Source organism: Macaca mulatta, chromosome 10 (genome assembly GCF_049350105.2).
Source record: "Macaca mulatta isolate MMU2019108-1 chromosome 10, T2T-MMU8v2.0, whole genome shotgun sequence".
Taxonomy (NCBI): Eukaryota; Metazoa; Chordata; class Mammalia; order Primates; family Cercopithecidae; genus Macaca; species Macaca mulatta.
The window spans coordinates 9,679,023-9,696,660 of record NC_133415.1 but is presented as its reverse complement, the minus strand read 5'-3'; the positions used below and the strand labels follow the sequence as shown (position 1 = coordinate 9,696,660).

Below are 17,638 nucleotides of genomic sequence, written 5' to 3'. Positions count from 1 at the left end.
CTTTCTATATGAAAGAGTACAAGTAATTTGCCTTGGCTCTTCCCTCTGAATCAAGCTGTCTTCCTGAGTTCTTTGAGGTTCAAGATTATTCTGAAGCCCCAGGGTCCCTGCCTGACATGTCTCAGACCCACCCTGGCATATCTTTGGAGACTACTTATCTTTCTGGGTAGCCTGGCTAGTGCTGGTGAGGGCTGCCTGGGCCCTCTCTTAGGGGCTGGCTTCGATAGGGACTGCTTAGAGCTGTTTACACAGTTATGCTTTTGGCTAACCTGGGTCTGGGGGACTTGCTACCATGATGGACACGTGTTCCGTGGTGAGCAGGTCTGTGCAAACCTACCCTCCAAGGCCAAGGGAGCTGAGAGGTCCAGTTTCTCAGAAAGAAACATTCATTAGGAACTTCTGAACAGAAGCCATGTCTCAGGCAGAAATGAGATGGTGGTCTCTGCACCCAACCTCCAGAAAGTATTCTTTATTTGTTATTTTGCAGATGACAATGCTTGTACAGAAACTATTCTTTTTTTTTTTTCTTTTCTTTTCTTTTCTTTTGAGACAGAGTCTCACTCCATCACCCAGGCTGGAGTGCAGTGACACAATCTCAGTTCACTGCAACCTCTGCCTCCCAGGTTCAAGTGATTCTCATGCCTCAGCCTCCCTCAGCTAGAATTAGAGACGTGTGCCCCCAGGCCCGGCTAATTTTTGTATTTTTAGTAGAGACGGGGTTTTGCCATGTTGGCCAGGCTGGGTCTCGAACTCTTGATGTCAAGTGATCCACCCGCCGTGGACTCCCAAAGTGCTGGGATTACAGGGGTGAGTTACACATGCAGCCAAAAGTATTGTTTATACAGCAAGCTTTTAGGTTAAAACATGCAGCTGGTGACATCTCAGGCTTTTGTGTGAAACTTGTGACCATTGGGGAAGTTAAATAATCATCTTTTTGAGGGGTTATCTATGCTACAGGCGTTGTTTAAAGACCTTGCTGCGGAATACTTTGGTGTGCAGCGGTCAAACCTCAGCCATTATGGCTTCAAGATGGCGCCACGCTTGTCTCGCAGCAGGCTGTTTTCCTGCAGCACACTAACAAAGCTCACTTTAAACTGACCTGTTGATCAGTAGAAGCACATTAGTGGGAAAACAGAAAATTCAAATTAAGTCTGTTAGGTTAGTTGGTAGTATTGTATTGCTGTTAATTTCCTGGTTTAGATAGTTGCATGTTGGTTATATAAGATGATAACTTGGCCAGGCATGGTGGCTCACGCCTATAATCCCAGCACTTTGGGAAGCCGAGGCAGGCAGATCACTTGAGTTCGAGTTCTAGACCAGGCTGGCCAAACATGGTGAAACCCTGTCTCTACCAAAAATATGAAAAAGTAGCCGGGTGTGGTGGCACATGCCTGTAATCCCAGCTACTCGGGAGGCTGAGGCAGGAGAATCACTTGAACGCGTGAGGCAGAGGTTGCAGTGAGCCAGGATCTCGCCACTGCACTCCAGCGTGGACAAGAGAGCGAGACTCCGTCTCAAAAAAAAAAAAAAAAAGATAACATTAGAGGAAGCCAAATGAATGAATTTTATGTTGTATTATGTAAGTCTAAGATAATTTCAGGCTGAGTGCAGTGGCTCATGCCAATAATCCCAGAACTTTGGAAGGTCGAGATGTGAGGATCACTTGAGGCCAGGAATTTGAGATCAGCCTGGGCAACAAAGTGAGACTTCACCTCTAAAGTAATTAATTAATTAATTATATTCATTCGTTCATTCAAAATAAGAACTTAAGCACTTAAAATGAAATAAAATGGAAAGAATATTAAAAAAGAAAAATGCTGGCCTGTTGTCTGGCCATCCTAAGAGACCTGAGGTCTCACAGACACTCTAATTGTATTAACACCAGGGCCAGCACTGGACATTTGGATAACATGTTGGTTGGGAGGTCAAGCCCAGCAAAGCCTCATGTGATGCATCAGCATCTGTGTGCAGAACAACACTCACTTCTCTGGTCCCCATAGCAAATGAGTCTTCTAAGCAGCAAGATGTGCCTTTGGGCTGACAGACCTGGGTTTGCAGCCCAGATTTGCTACTCATTAGCTGCTGAGACTCAGTTTCCCATCTGTAAAATGGGAACAGCAGCCACATCTCCCTCTAAAAGTGGTTATGAGGACTCAGTGAGCTAGTGGGTGTAAGGCCCTAGTTCGCACTATACATGTGATTGGCAGCCTGTGGTCAGTAGGCACTGTTCCTTCCTTGGTGGGTTTGGTGGATGTCTCTATTCTCTGGAGGATGCCAGGGACCAGCGAGGCAGCCAGGACAGCATCTGCCCTGGCCACTCATCAGGGTCCTCTTGCCAGCTTTCTCCCACGTGGTGGAGAACACGGCCTTCTTCGGCGATGTGGTGCTGCGCTTCCCGAGGATTGTGCACTATTACTTTGACCACAACTCCAACTGGAACCTCCTCATCCGCTGGGGCATCAGTTTCTGCAACCAGACGGGCGTCTTCGACCAGGGTCCCCACTCGCCCATCCTCAGCCTGGTAAGGATTGGGGTGGAGGTGGCCCGGGAGCCCTCTGTCTTGGTGGTGGACTAAGATCCTCACATCTGCCTTCAGTCGGGCCTGAATGTCAGTGCTTGGCTACATTTTCTTTGTGGAGCTTCAGGGTATCTTGGGCCACAGAGGTCCCATTTCAAGGGGTTCTGTGCTCACCCAGTTCCCATGGGGTCATCACCTGGCTCACATCTGCCCAAGTCTGGAGTCTGGGTCCCAGCATGGAGGGAGTGACTCTCTGGTGAGCAGAACTCAGGAGAAGGCAGAGGATGACGAGTGATTCTTCATCTGCAGATGGCCCAGGAACTGGGGATCAGTGAGAAAGACTCCGACTTCCAGAACCCATTTAAAATCGACCGCACAGAGGTGAGCTGCCAGGGCCTATGCCTGTGTCTGCTTTGCCTCTGCTGGGCCATAGGACGCCGAGGCCTGCAGGGGCTGGGGACCTCAGGTGGCTTTGGACTTGGAGCCAGGCAGCCTGGGCCTGGGTCCAGAAGCCATCACTGAGTCATTGGAGCCTGTGGGCAAGTCACTGCTCCCCTCTTAGCCTCAGCCTCACTGTCTTTTCACAGCGTGTGAACTCCAACCATGGGGGGTAGTTAGGTGGCTATGAACAAACCCATCCCAGCACAAAACAGGCATCCCACTTCAGGTGGATATCAGGGCAGCCAGGGAGGTCAGGCCATGCTCTTCCCTGCCTTTGAACCTCTTAGCACCAACTAGGCTTCCATCCCGCACTCCTGTACGTGCTCTTATTCCAGGGGGCTAAGGTGGGTTTTGAGAACTGTAAGTTTGGGATAAAAGATGAGGACAGGCCGGGCATGGTAGCTCATGCCCGTAATCCCAGCACTTTGGGAGGCCAAGGCAGGTGGATCACCTGAGGTCAGGAGTTCGAGACCAGTCTGACCAATATGGTGAAACCCCATCTCTACTAAAAATACAAAAACTTAGCCAAGCATGGTGGCACATGCCTGTAATCCTAGCTTTTCAGGAGGCTGAGGCAGGAGAATCACTTGAACCCAGGAGGCAGAGGTTGCAGTGAGCTGAGATCGTGCCATTGCACTCCAGCCTGGGCAACAAGAGTGAAACTCCGTCTCAAAAAAAAAAGGACAGGGACAGATACGATAGAGTGAGGAAGGGATCGGAAGTGGCAGGGCTAGGAGGGGCAGGAAGGAAGGGCCGTGGTGACTGGAGGACTGGACTTGTCAAGCCACATGCTGGTCCCTGGTGTGGAGAGAGGTGTTGGGTGTCTGAGGGGTCTAGGATTTAACTCTGCCTCCAGGCCAACAAGCTAGCCTGCTACTATTTCATGGACACTGACAGGTCAGAGATATTGGACTATATTACAGCAAAGGCAGTAGCTAGACTGTTGGCCTGATTGTGTTGATTCACCTTGTTCCCCAAGTCCCATGGGGGTGACACAGAGAGGGCCAGGTGGGCGCTGTGCATGCAGGGGGTGTGCATCACAGCTGAGAACTGCCAAGCTGGGGAAATTCATGATTTTTTATAGCAAACGTGCTCTTTGGGAGGAGATATCACCACACCCTTCAAGGTTGCTCTCTGTAAACACAATCCTGAGACATAGCCCAGGTAAAGAGTGGTTAGGGCTTTGTATCTTTGGTGTGCACTGCAAGAATATGCAGGGATGCTCAGGGCCATGACGGATTGCTGTGCCAACAGTCTGCCCCAAGCCCTCCATGGCTTGGTTTAACTCAAATTTTCACACAAATGTGCTATTCAGTCTAATTAATCTGACTGATAGAGGCTAGGACCAAATCTGTTCAATTAGTCTCATACTTCATTTAATTCATACTATCAACTATATTCTGAATAGCAGGATAAGGCCAACCTACATTATTATTATTATTTTTTTTAGAGACAGGGTCTCGTTCTGTCACCCAGGCTCTGTCACCCACCTAGCTTACCTTGAACTCCTGGGCTCAAACAGACCTCCCACCTCAGCCTCCTGAGTAGCTGGGATGACAGGCCTGTGTGACATCATTCCTGGCTAATTATTATTTTTTCAGAGACAGGTTCTTACTGTGCTGCCTAGGGTGGTCTCAAACTCCTGGGCTCAAGCCGTCTTCCTGTCTCAGCCTCCCAAAGTGTTGGGATTATAGGTGTGAGTTACTGTGCCTGGCCCCTAACCTGCAACATTGATCAGGGTCCTGGACTCAACCAGCTGTGAAGGTCTTGGAGGACCAGTAAGTCTCATTTTGGATAATCAGGATATGGTCTAATACCAATTTGTTATCCACGACCACCCATATAAGAGAGTTTAGATTGACCTGCCAATCTTTGATGTTATTGCCAATAATTACAGGGGGCAATAGATGGACCCAAGCAACCTTCATGCCCCCATAAGGAGACATTTCATGACCCATTCTCTCCCACATGTTACACTTGATTTGAGTCACCAGAACAATGTTTAGCTGAGCCTGAGGGCAGTGTCACTGTGGAGCTTCAGCCTCAGTTGTCCTACATGGTATAATCCAAGGCTACTCACACATCAGGAAAAGCAGATGGATTTGTATCTGTCAGGTTGAAACAAAATTGTGCTGGCTGGTATGTCTGCACAAGGTCACTGGTAAGAACTATCTTTGATGGCATTAGACACAGCAGAATAGCTCATTACTGACATGTCCATGTGAGTTTTTCTATCATGTGGATGGGAATGAGACACCCAACAGTTGGCCATATTGACAGCTGCAGCTGCCACTGGGCTTGGGCAGACCCTAGAATTGTTTTGCCAGGTGGCAGTGATGGATCTAAGGGATAAAGAGAGCATTAATTGTTCCCTGCACTTTCTGGGATCTAAGGTATTTCCTGCCTGGGTGGCAGGATTATTGCTATAAAATCCATGTGTCCTTGGGAGACCGAGGTGGGCAGATCATGAGGTCAGGAAATCAAGACTGTCCTGGCCAACATGGTGAAACCCCATCTCTACTAAAAATACAAAAATTAGCCAGGTATGGTGGCACACGCCTGTAGTCCCAGCTACTCAGGAGGCTGAAGCAGGAGAATCGCTTGAACCCGGGAGGTGGAGATTGCAGTGAGCCAAGATCGCACCACTGCACTCCAGCCTGGTGACAGAGCGAGACTGTCTCAAAAAAAGAAAGCATATGTTCTATGCCACCTATGCCAGCATCTATAGTTTCACTTTTTCTCCAGTTGTTGCCTACTATGACCTAGACCTTTCATTCAGAAATGTCAGGTATGAATGGGACCAGGGCATTTTTACAGATGTATAGAGACCTGTTGTATCTCTTATCTTTACCCACATGGGCCACTGCAGGGAAATCAGCAAGCAGGATACTCAGCCAAGTGGTCACAATCCTAACAATCTCAGGCCATACCATTCCAACCAGAGATTCAGGTAGTTGAACCAGAAATATAGAATCCTCTGTTTTGTGCCGCTCCTTGGTAGTAGGTACATTACCACGCCAAGTACAATGATACATTTAGGTGGCAGTGATCTGGATGAAGTAGGCTTGATCAGCAGTTTGACTCCATTTGGTCTTATCAGAGATTGAGCTTTATGATGGGCATCTAAACAAGTGAGCCAGGCTGTCTAGTTTGTCACCACAATTTGTTTCCATAGTTTGTGGCCCTAAAGAGGGATAGGTATCACCAGGCATGGTGGCTCATGCCTGTAATCCCAGCACTTAGGGACCAAGGCAGGTGGATTGCCTGAGGTCAGGAATTTGAGACCATCCTGGCCAACATAGTGAAACCCTGTCTCTACTAAAAATACAAAAATTAACCAGGTGAGGTGATACACACCTGTAGTCCCAACTACTCAGGAGGCTGAGGCAGGAGAATCACTTGAACCCAGGAGGCAGAGATTGCAGTGAGCCAAGATCGCACCACTGCACTCCAGCCTGGGTGACAGAGCAAGACTCTGTCTCAAAATAAATAAATAAATAAAAAGAGTGGGGTAGGTATCTTTGATCTGCCATTTTGTAATCTCCGGATGACCAGGACACTGACAATAGTCAGTAAGAATATAACATGCATAGTTGTTAGAAAGGAGTGTCATCCAAGGCAAGAGTGATAGGTTTTAATTCAGGCCATTGTCTGACTGGCCTTTCTATGGCACTTAGTCCACCAGCATTGTTACTGGGGCTGGCTGACTGCTGCTGCTCATGGACACCTGTGTCAGGTTCCCACAACCACTCCCAGGCTTGATGGTTCAATAGGAGGATTCACAGGACTCAGTATATGGTCACATTCATGGCCACGATTTATACAGAGAAAATATACAGAGCAAAATCAGTAAAGGGAAAAGGTACATCAGGCAAAGTCCGGGGAAACAGGCTCAGCTTCCAGAGTCCCCTCCCAGTAGAGTCAAACAGGATGTGCTTCATTCTTCCCGCAATTAGTTGTGACAACATGTTTAAAATGTTTTCTACCAGGAAAGTTCATGAGGGACCTAGTGTCTGAGTTTTTATTGGGAGCTAGTCATGTGGGTACTTTTTGCCTGACTTATGTCAAAATGGCAAACTCCCAGGAGCAAAGTATGTATTCAGCAGAAACCATATTGTTTGCACAAACAGTTTTGGCACAGTGAACCATTGTTAGCAGTTAGGGGGGTGGGGGCCCTCCTGAAATGCAAGTTCCCAGATGTCTGCCAAGGGCTAACCTTGGAAGCAGGCCTTTCAAAGGATAGGAGTCAGGCCAGCTGTGTTAACTTTTTTCTGTACAACACTGTTAGCTTTTATATTAGCTGAATTACAGTGGGCTAGGCCTGAATATTTGGGGGAACCTGTGAATCGAGGGTCCTGTTGAGCCAGTGGCTTTGCTTTATGTGGCAGAGTGGGGGATGTGGTTTCCTCAGTGGGGTAGCTGCCACCCCTGCATGCCCAGCTGAAATGACACATCCCCCAAGGTTGCTTGCTGCAATCATTACCCTGATAAATGGCCCAGATCAAGAACAGCCACAGCCTTCCATTCTTGGTTTATACAGCAAGAAAACATGTGTGGACACTCAAGGCCATGACAGATTGCCTTTCCCAGCAAGGGGTCACCCATGGAGATGCTTTATTGCTGTGATGCCAGTTCTTCTTGCTATGCAGGTCATAGATGCCTCACTTAAACGCAGGAGAAGGGTGACAGCGTAGGCCACAGAGACAATGGGTGCCATGATAAGTTGAGTCCAGCTTTATCATAATGTGCTCTACTTGGACATAACCACAGCAGCAACATACTTTCCTTACATGCTGGCTGGGGACAGTTCCGAGATTTTCCTCACTTTTTGATATCCCACATGGGCTTGCCTCACAGGAGCCCCGGATTTGCTCGACTTCCCTCACACACTCCCTCCATGCTGGTGAGAGTTCTGAGTTCTACTTCTTATGTACCCATCACTAGAGTCAACTCATACCAGGCTGTGTGCCAACCACTGTCCCTGTCCAGGGGGCTGGCCGTGTCCCAGCTCCTCAGATGCTCACAGTCTGATGGGGAAGGCAGCAGGGAAACAGTTCCAATCCAGTGTTACTGTTATAGTGGTAAGAAGCATAATGAGCTATAGACCTCTGAGGGGAGCCTGACCCAGCCTTGGCAGAGAGGTGGTGGAGGCTGTGGGATGAGTTAGTTGCTGGGTGGACCAGCTGAGGCAGGGCCTTCCAGGCAGAGGGATGAACTTATGCAAAAGCTCAGATGCATACCACATTTGTTCATTTGGCATCAAGTGAGTATCTATTGCATCCTGCCCCTTGGGGAAGCAGGCTAGCCCTATTCTCCTGGGAGTGGCATTCTAGTTGGGGAAGACAGGCAGTCCATTTAAAAATATATAATATGGTAGGTGGTGACAAGGGCTGTGGAGAAGAAAGGGGAATGTGGTTAAGGAATGCCCGGGGTGAGATGGGGTATGGTTGCTATTTCACATGGCCTGGATACTGTCTTCCTGAATTATATGAAGGAGATGAGGGAGCCATCTGTGTATCCCAAGGAAGAACGTTCCAGGCTAAAGGAGCAGCAAGTACAAAGGCTATGAGTTGGAAGCATATTTGGGGCTGGGGAGTGTGAGGAAATGGGGTCAGAGTTGTAGGCCTGATCCTGAGACCCTCAGAGGTCTTCACAAGGGCTTTGGCACTACCCTGAGAGACCTGGAGAGCAGGGTGACAGGCTGTGACTTGCCACTTTATTTTTATCTATCTATCTATCTATCTATCTATCTATCTATCTATCTATCTATCTATCTATCTAGCAGGGTGACAGGCTGTGACTTACCACTTTATTTTTATCTATCTATCTATCTATCCATCCATCCATCCATCCATCCATCCATCCATCCATCCATCCATCCATATATATGTATTTTTTGAGATGGATCCATCCATCCGTCCATCTATATATATGTATTTTTTGAGATGGAGTCTCGCTCTGTCACCCAGGCTGGAGTGCAGTGCAGTGGCGCGATCTTGGCTCACTGCAAGCTCTGCCTCCCGGGTTCACACCATTTTCCTGCCTCAGCCTCCCAAGTAGCTAGGACTACAGGTGCCCGCCACCACGCCAGCTAATTTTTTTTGTATTTTTAGTAGAGACGGAGTTTCACCATGTTAGCCAGGATGGTCTTGATCTCCTGACCTTGTGATCCACCCGCCTCAGCCTCCCAAAGTGCTGGGATTACAGGCATGAGCCACCGTGCCCATCCATTATTTATATATGTATTTTTTAAGATGGAGTTTTGTTCTTGTTGCCCAGGCTGGAGTACAATGGTATGATCCCGGCTCACCACAATCTCCGCCTCCTGGGTTCGAGATTCTCCTGCCTCAGCCTCCTGAGTAGCTGGGATTCCAGGCGCAGACTTACCACTTTAAAGGGATCATCTGGCTGCTGTGTGGAGCATGGTCGGGGACCAGAAGCAGGGACCCAGGTGTGGAGGCTGCTGTACTCATCTGTGTGGCAGTTGATAGTGGCTTGAACCAGACGATGACAGTGGATCTGGTGAGAAATGGTCAGGTTCTGGTTCTCTTTTGGAAGTAGAGCCAGTGGGATTTGCTGAGGAAGCAGTTGTGGTGAGAGAGAGAGGAGCGTTAAGCATGACTAGAAGACTTTTGGCCTGAGTGTCGGGAAGAATGGGACTGTCATTTTTTCAAATCCTTGGAGAGGGTATCAAGAGTTTTTTCCTGCACCTGGTGAATATCAGAGTAAAGATGTCAAGGAGGTAGCTGGATATTTGACTCTAGACTTCAGGGAGGAAGTAGAAGCTGGACCTGTAAATGTGAGAGCCATGCCTATGTAGAAGGCACCAAAAGCCGTGAGACAGGACACAGTCATCTGGGGCATTGGGCAGGTATAAAAGCAGTCTGAGGACTGAGGCGTGGGATGGGGCTGGAGATAAGAGGTTGAAGGACTGAGGAGGAAGCAGCAAGAACCCGCCGAAGGAGCACTCAGCATGATGGTGGCCACCCCAAGAGTTTCCCAGAGGCCACACGAGGAAAGCGTTAGAGGAAGTAGGGAGGGAGCGATCGGCTTGTCAGACGCTGCTGGGAGGTAAGGAAGGCGAGGACTGAGAATCGACTGCTGGGCCAAGCAATGTTGAGGCCACTGGTGATCTTGATAAAAGCTGCTTTGGGGGGCGGGGTGCTGGGAACAAAAGATTTGATTTCCAGAGAATGAGAGGAAAGGAAGTGGATGTGGCAAGTTTAGACAGCCCTTTCGAAGAGTTTTCTTTTCAAAGAGAGCAGTGTAATGGGAGAATAGCTGGAGGACAATGTCGTTTCAAATGTTAGTCCTTGGGAGAGACCACAGCAGGCTTGCACTGTGTGGATGGGACTGATCCATTAGAGAGGGAGAAACTGATGAGGCCAGGGGCCAGGTTGCTGGAGCCTTATCTGGAGGAGGTGAGGAGGGGTGAGTTGTAGTGCTGGGGGAAGGCTTGGCCTTGTACAGAAGAGCAGATCCTTAACCTTGAACAGGACGGCAGGCAGAGTATGTGGGCACAGAAGTAAATGGGTTGGTGGGTGTGGTGGTGGAGCTGTGGGGGTCGTCTCCTGCTGCTTTCATCCTCTCTGTGAGATAGAAAGCAAGGTCATGGTCTGGGAGTGAGGGGAGCACAGAGGCTTGAGGAGAAGGTATGTGCAGGAGAGCAGGAGGATAAGCGGACCAGGAAATGAGGCTGGATTGCTGGCAGCACGGAGGGCCTGCTTGTGGTTATAGTAGGGCTAAGGAGTTAGAGAAGATAGAAGGCAGTGGCCAGAGTGGCATGCTTGAGGCTATGGAGGATGTGGTTGTTGTCAGGGACAGGCAGAGCAGGGTAGCTTGAAGACAGAAGGAGATAAGGCTGGAGATGTAGCATGGGGTCTGGGCCCTTCAACACCAAGCTTAGGAGTTTGGGGCTCTATCTTGGAGCCAGATGCATTTTCACAGAGCAGGCGATGAAGAGTGAATTCGGAATAGAGAGGAAATAAATTGATAACTAGCCTAACAGTGAAGACAGCAGAGGCATAGGGAGGTACAGTAATCAAGCTGAGGTCTCACAGCCAGTAAGTGATGGAATGAAGGTTCAAATACATGTGGTCTGCCTCTTGAGCCATGCTCTTAACCACAATGTTGTATTGGCCGTCAGCCTGCTGACCTGAGCCAGGCTGGTCAGGTACTATCAGGGGTGGCCAGGGAAGATTCCTGGGGAGACATCTAAAGTAGACTCGAAAGATGAGTAGGCACTGCCAGGCCTAGGTGGAATGGGGAAAGGGTGGGTGTGTTTCTCTTCTGACCCAGCTAGTTTGAGCTGAGCCCGCTGAGACTGAAGGGGCTAAGATCTCTTGACTTGCCCTTGCCCAGCCAGAGTCAGAGAGGAATGGGGTCTCTGGGGCCTAAGGGGTCTCCCAGCTCCCTGTCTTAAGTGGATCAGGATTCACTCACAGAGATAGGAGCAGAGTGTGGTAGGGACGTACTAGGCTGGGAAGTGTGCAGCCTGCAAGGCTAGTCCTAGTTGGGCCTACCACATGCTGTGTGACTCACTTACCTTCTCTGGTCTATACTTCTGTGAATCCCCCCATCTTCCAGAGTCATGACTTAATCTAACCTGGTAGGCAGATTACTCCACAAGGTGGAGCTATTTGTTTGTTTTTAGTATCTACTTTGATCAGATCAAACGTTTGTCACTATTGCCCTAAGAACAAATAAAAGGGTGTGTTTTATACAGCACAGCTACCTCAGTTGTAGGCAAAGTACATCTTCACTTAACATCATCCATAGGTTCTTGGAAACTGTGACTTTAAGTGAATCTATGTATTACCAACTTACCATAGGCTAATTGATATAAATTAAGAGTTAAGTTACTACAGCATATTTCTGGTCAAAAAACCATCCATTACCAGATTTTTTTTTTTTTTTTTTTTTTTTGGAGACAAAGTCTCGCTCTGTCATCCAGGCTGGAGTGCAGTGGTACAATCTCGGCTCACTGCAACCCCCACCTCCTGGGTTCAGGTGATTCTCCTGTCTCAGCGTCCAAAGTAGTTGGAAATACAGGCGCTCACCACCACACCTGACTAATTTTCATATTTTTTAGTAGAGATGAGGTTTCGCTATGTTGACCAGGCTGATCTCGAACTCCTGACCTCAAGTGATCTACCCACCTTAGGTTCCCAAAATGCTGGGATTATAGGCATGAGCCACAGTGCCCAACTCTAGTCTTCAAAATAAAGACCAAAACACTCTTAATATGAAACATTGAAATAAATGTGAACTGTACATATATTTAAGAAAGATTCATCAAAACAAGTAAGATAATTATTTATCCATTTAGTCCCCTTCAGGGTCCAGCCTCTCCCAGCAACTCAGAGCATAAGGGAGGAACCAACCCTGGACAGGACGCCCTCCCATCACAGGGCGCACTCACACACACCTCCACAGTCAGACTGGGACGGTATAAACATGCCAGTGAACCCAATATGCACATCTTTGGGATGTGGGAAGAAATTGGAGTACCCGGAGAAAACCCACCAGAACATGGGGAGAATGTGCGGACTCCACACAGTGGCCCCAGCCAGGAATCGATTGTTTTTTTTTTTCTCATCCACATTATAATGACACGACCTTGAACTAAACCACATTATTCGAGGACCTGCTGTACTATTGTATTTCCTATTCTAACGTGGCTTGCTCATTCATTGAAAAAAACACATATTGAGTGCTCTCGAAAAGCCAGGAAGACTCTGTGCTAAGGCCTTGTGGCAGAGGACACTATCCTCCTACCCTCATGGAATGTGCTGTTTGGGAGGGCGATGGGCACAAGAAAGAAGGAATCAGCACAAAGTCGAAGACAGCACACCACCAGGAGCAGCCCCTCAGGGAGTCAGGGCAGGTCTAGAGGGCAGTGAACCAGCTGAGCCCGAGCTAATGTGGCAGAAGGGTGGGTGCTGGAAAGAGCATTCTGGGCCTCGGCCGCAGCACATGCAAAGGCCTGGAAGTGAGAGGGTACAGGGAATCCAAGAACATAAAGGCGGAGGATATGAGGTAGGAACAGAGAGGCAGCCGGGGTAGACCTGCAGATAACCTGTGTAGAACTTTGTCTTGAGAGTCATGGAGAGCCGTGGAAGCTGGAATGTGACATGAACAGATTTTCATTCTGAAAAGATCCGTCCGGCACAGTGGCTCATGCCTGTAATCCCAGCACTTTGGGAGGCTGAGGTGGGTGGATCACCTGAAGTCAGGAGTTCGAGACCAACCTGGTCAACATAGCAAAACCCTGTCTCTACTAAAATTACAAAAATCAGCCAGGTGTGGTGGTGGGCACTTATAATCCCAGCTCCTTGGGAGGCTGGGGCAGGAGAATCAGTTGAACCCGGGAGGCAGAGGTTACAGTGAGCCAAGATCGCACCACTGTACTCCAGCCTGAGCAACAGAGCAAGACTCTGTCTCAAAAAAAAAAGAAAAAAGAAAAGGAAAGATCCAGCTGCAGTGAGGAGAATGACTTGAGAGGGACCAAAGGGGATGTGGAAAGCCCTTGGGAGGCCCCTAGAGTCATCCAGCAGAGAGGCAGGAGTGGTGATGGGGGCAGCAATAGTAGAGACAAAGAAGTGGATGGGTTTGAGAGAGATTTAGGGCTTGAAATCAGCCAGGCCTTGGTGATGGACCCAAGGAGGGAGAGGAAATGCCGGGTGCAGGTGGGGCTCCTCGGTTTCTGCCCTGCTGCTCATCAGAACAGGTACTCTGGGAAGAGGGAACCATACTGAGTCTAGGGTGCATTTGGGACATCCTAAAGAAGGTCTCAGACAGGCATTTGAACATGGAGATGCAAGTTTGAGGGGTAACTGACCACACAGGCCAATAGAAGTTATGAGTTAGATGAGACGGTCTGGAGAGAGAGGGAGGAAAGCCAAGGGCCTGGGTTGCAGTTGAAGAATGCCCCTCCCCCCTGCCATCTCCCGCTGCCAATGAAGTCCTTATCCTCCACCCCCGCTACTTGCTCTGTCATCTGTGACTCTGGCTGACCTCTCTCCTCTCCTCCTGAAGGGTGCAGCAGGTGTGGGGCTCCCAGGTCTGTGGTGGTCTCACCCACTCTATCCCCTCACCCTGGAGGAATCTGTGTATCGTTTCTCAGATGCCCCATGTAGGTTCCCACCTCAGCATCTGTCCCTGCATCCAGAATACTTTTCTCTTCCCTCATGCTGTTGGTTTGGCAAACTCCTGCGTATCTTCCAACACACACTCAGCAGTTCTCGCCAAACCCATTTCACTGTCTCCATGTCTGGGGCAGGGCCTGTGTCCCGGGAACCTTCCTATTTCCACAGCCTGCCGGTGGCCTAGCTCAGAGCAGGCTCTTTGCTCCACAGACTAAATCAGACTTCTCTTCTCTTCCCTTCAGTTCATTCCCAGCACTGACCCTTTCCAGAAGGCCCTGAGAGAAGAAGAGAAACGCCGGAAGAAAGAGGAGAAGCGGAAAGAGATCCGAAAAGGCCCAAGGATCTCCAGATCCCAGTCTGAGTTATAGCCCTGGAGCAGCTCAGGGCTCAAGGGGCCACAAGGAGGCAGGTCGGGAGGAAGAAGAGGTGGAGATGTGGTTGTGGTGGAGAGCACCAGCCAGCCCCTTCCAGAAGGAGAGGCCACATTTTCCCAGCCCCCTGGAGCTGGGTCTGAGCCCTGGCTGAAGGGACTGAGCCTCAGATGGCTGGCTTTTCTCTCAGGGGCCTCCTGCTGAAGGGGCCTTCAGAGGACTTTATACTGGAAATATGACCCTGTGCAGACTGCTGGGGGAGGCAGGGCGATGCCTGCCTGGACTCTTTTGGTGGCTGAAAACCTCTGGCCAGCTGGCTTCCACTCTTGGTGGGGAAGCAGCAGAAGTAGGTTCCGAGCCACAGGTGAGGGTGCCACCCTGCTGCTGGCCCCACGGTGTCACAGAGCTGCCTGGCACAGGTCCCAGCCCCTCTGCAGAGACACAATAAACGCCAGCGGACCCTTTGGAGCAACCAAGGCTCAGGGATGTAGAAACAGCTTGGAGGATGTTTCTGCCCCACCGGTGGTGGGGGCCAGGCCCTGGCGGGGCAGAGAAGCAAGGGGCTTGGCTTGGGCCTCCTGTTCCTACCCCAGCACTGCCCTTGACAAAGGATTGGTGTTGGGAAGGGACCTGGAAGTGTCCTGGGATCTGAGAAACATTTAGCTCAAGAAGACCTTGGAGCAACATGATCTCTGTCCTCAGATGTCTGGGGACAGTCATTGAGCAAGTACAGGAAAGTCAGCTTGTTCTCTTCAGCATGGCTGGAAGACAGTCAACCTGTGGGTGGGGGGCTGCAGGGGGACAGGCCGCAGCCCTGCAGGAGGCCGTACTCCGCAATGGCTGCCATAAGCTGCACGGCTCAGACAGCTTCACGTCTCGGGAGGCCACAGGGCAGGGAAGATGCAGAGGGCATGTGGCCCTGGGTACACTCATGCCCCTCCCAAGCAGAGGAGGGAAGGGCTTTAGTGAGAATTCTAGCTCTGCCTCTTTGACCTTGCCAAGTCAGGATCTGCCTCTTAAAGAAGCAGAGAAAACCATCCCAGATCCCCTCGACACCCAACCCTCTACCACTGACAGAGCCCAAGTTAGATCTGAGTCTTAGCCCTTCAGATTGCTGACTCTCCCTGGCCCACCCTTTCCCCTCCCTGTGCTGCAGCTTCATTGGCAAAATGAATTTGATGGTATCTGAATCCCCTGCCCAGCCCTAACCTGTTTCTCTGAGGCTGGCCTCTCTGCGGGGCCGTGGCAACAAAGGGAAGCTGAGCCTTACGGAAGCTGAGCCTCATGGAAGGGCCCAGAACATCCTGCACCCGTCAGTTACTCAGAAGTAAAGGGACAAGAAGCAGCTGGAAGAGAGCTGGGTGTGGGGGCTGGGAGGAGTGCTGGAGAAATTTCCCCATCAGAACTGCACCAGCCACCTGGGCCCACTCACTGGGCAGTGGAGGCAGGGCAGTGTGGTGGGACTGACTCAACAGACCTAGCTCCATCTCCACCCTGCCCCTCTCAGGTTGTGTGACCCCAGCCACATGGACACCAGAGTCTGTGAACTAAAGGGCTGGACCATGGCATTAACAGTGGAGGGTGTCCAGGTTCTTAGTGTCTTGAACAAAGAATTGGACAAATGCACAAAGCAAGGAAGGAATGAAGGGTTTTATTGAGAATGAAAGTATACTCCACAGTGTGGGAGAGGGCCTGAGCATAGGGGCTCAAGGGGCCCCTTACAGAATTTTTGGGAGTATATACCCCCTAGAGGATTCCATTGGTTACCTGAGGTACACCCTATGTAAATGGAGAGGATGAAGTAAATTTACAGATTCATTTACAGCATATGCCCTATGGGGAGGATATTTCCTGTTATAGCTGAAGCGTGAATTGGCCTTATGTTCCGTGCCTCCAGACACTATTTTCCTGCATCAGTGGGAAAGGGTCAGATTCACTGGCTCAGCTGTTTAACCTGTCCTGGTGCCAGCAGCTGGAGCTGGGGGTCAGGACCAGCCCACAAGCTCTTCCCTGCCGGGAGGACCAGGCCAGTCACTGTCCTCTTCATGCTGGAGAGTGGTTGTGGTTGCTGACTTAGCAGAGAAGGTGCTTTGCTTTCCCCTTAACTGGGGAAAAAACTTTCTAAGAACCAGGCCTGCTTGGCAGCAGACTGAGCTTTCTTGGGGTGGCAGGGAGGTCAAGGGATACCTCAGAACAGTCAGGTGTGGGTCCAGCTTCGGCTGGAGGTTCGTTCTACTGAATAACTTCTAGGGTCTCTGTCATTAGCAGGATTTGTATAATTTGAAGCAGAGCTGGGCAACTGCAGAGCAACAGGGAAGGCAGCCCAGTGTGGTGGCAAGACCTGGGCAACTTGGGACCAGCCTGGGCTGTCTCTTGCCAGCTGTTGTTATCAGAACCAGGCTCTTCACACTCAGATCCTTGGGCCCCCCCATCTCAGAATGCCCGGTGGTTGAAAGGATGAAACCGCCGGGCGCGGTGGCTCAAGCCTGTAATCCCAGCACTTTGGGAGGCCGAGACGGGCGGATCACGAGGTCAGGAGATCGAGACCATCCTGGCTAACACGGTGAAACCCCGTCTCTACTAAAAAATACAAAATACTAGCCGGGCGAGGTGGCGGGCGCCTGTAGTCCCAGCTACACGGGAGGCTGAGGCAGGAGAATGGCGTGAACCCGGGAGGCGGAGCTTGCAGTGAGCCGAGATCCTGCCACTGCACTCCAGCCCGGGCGACAGAGCGAGACTCCGTCTCACAAAAAAAAAAAAAAAAAAAAAAAAAGAAAGGATGAAACCTGGAATTTAAGTGACTTCTCAGTGATATGTGCCCTTCTCTGATGGTTCCTTGTTCATCCTATAGATTTACTGACTGCCTGCTGTATCAGAGCCAAAGAGAGGGGCCTGGTCTTACCTATCTCCTCATCTGCCCCTTCTGGCACCTCCTTCCTCCTGGGCTCTTCCCTCTAATACCTTCATCCTCTCTCCATCTTGGTTAATCCTGTCCTTTCCACCCTCAAATGGGCACCTTCAAAGAAACAAATAGAACTACTCCACTGGCTGCCTCTCTCCTTCCCTTTGCTGCCACTGTTGATTGTTATAGTCACTTGCTCCAGGAAGTCCACTTTCTGAGTCTTACTGCAGGCAGAGCCTACCCCCTCAGCTGTAAAGGC

General features: G+C 50.1%; 1 protein-coding gene across 10 annotated transcripts in view; it reads left to right on the top strand.

Annotated features, from left to right (window-relative positions):
• CCDC134 (coiled-coil domain containing 134) overlaps positions 1-17,638 on the top strand; it is a 31,758-nt gene that overhangs the window by 10,935 nt on the left and 3,185 nt on the right. For 2 of the 10 annotated variants that reach the window (XR_013398663.1, XR_013398667.1), the window contains 4 exons: positions 2,340-2,521; positions 2,828-2,899; positions 9,239-9,410; positions 14,349-14,949. The exons of 1 other annotated variant lie outside the window; for it this stretch is intronic. Coding sequence is in view for 4 of the 9 variants with exons in the window: in XM_015150403.3 (XP_015005889.1) it covers positions 2,340-2,521; positions 2,828-2,899; positions 14,349-14,474 (380 nt within the window). In the remaining 5 variants the exon portion in view is untranslated. 10 annotated transcript variants of the gene reach the window in all.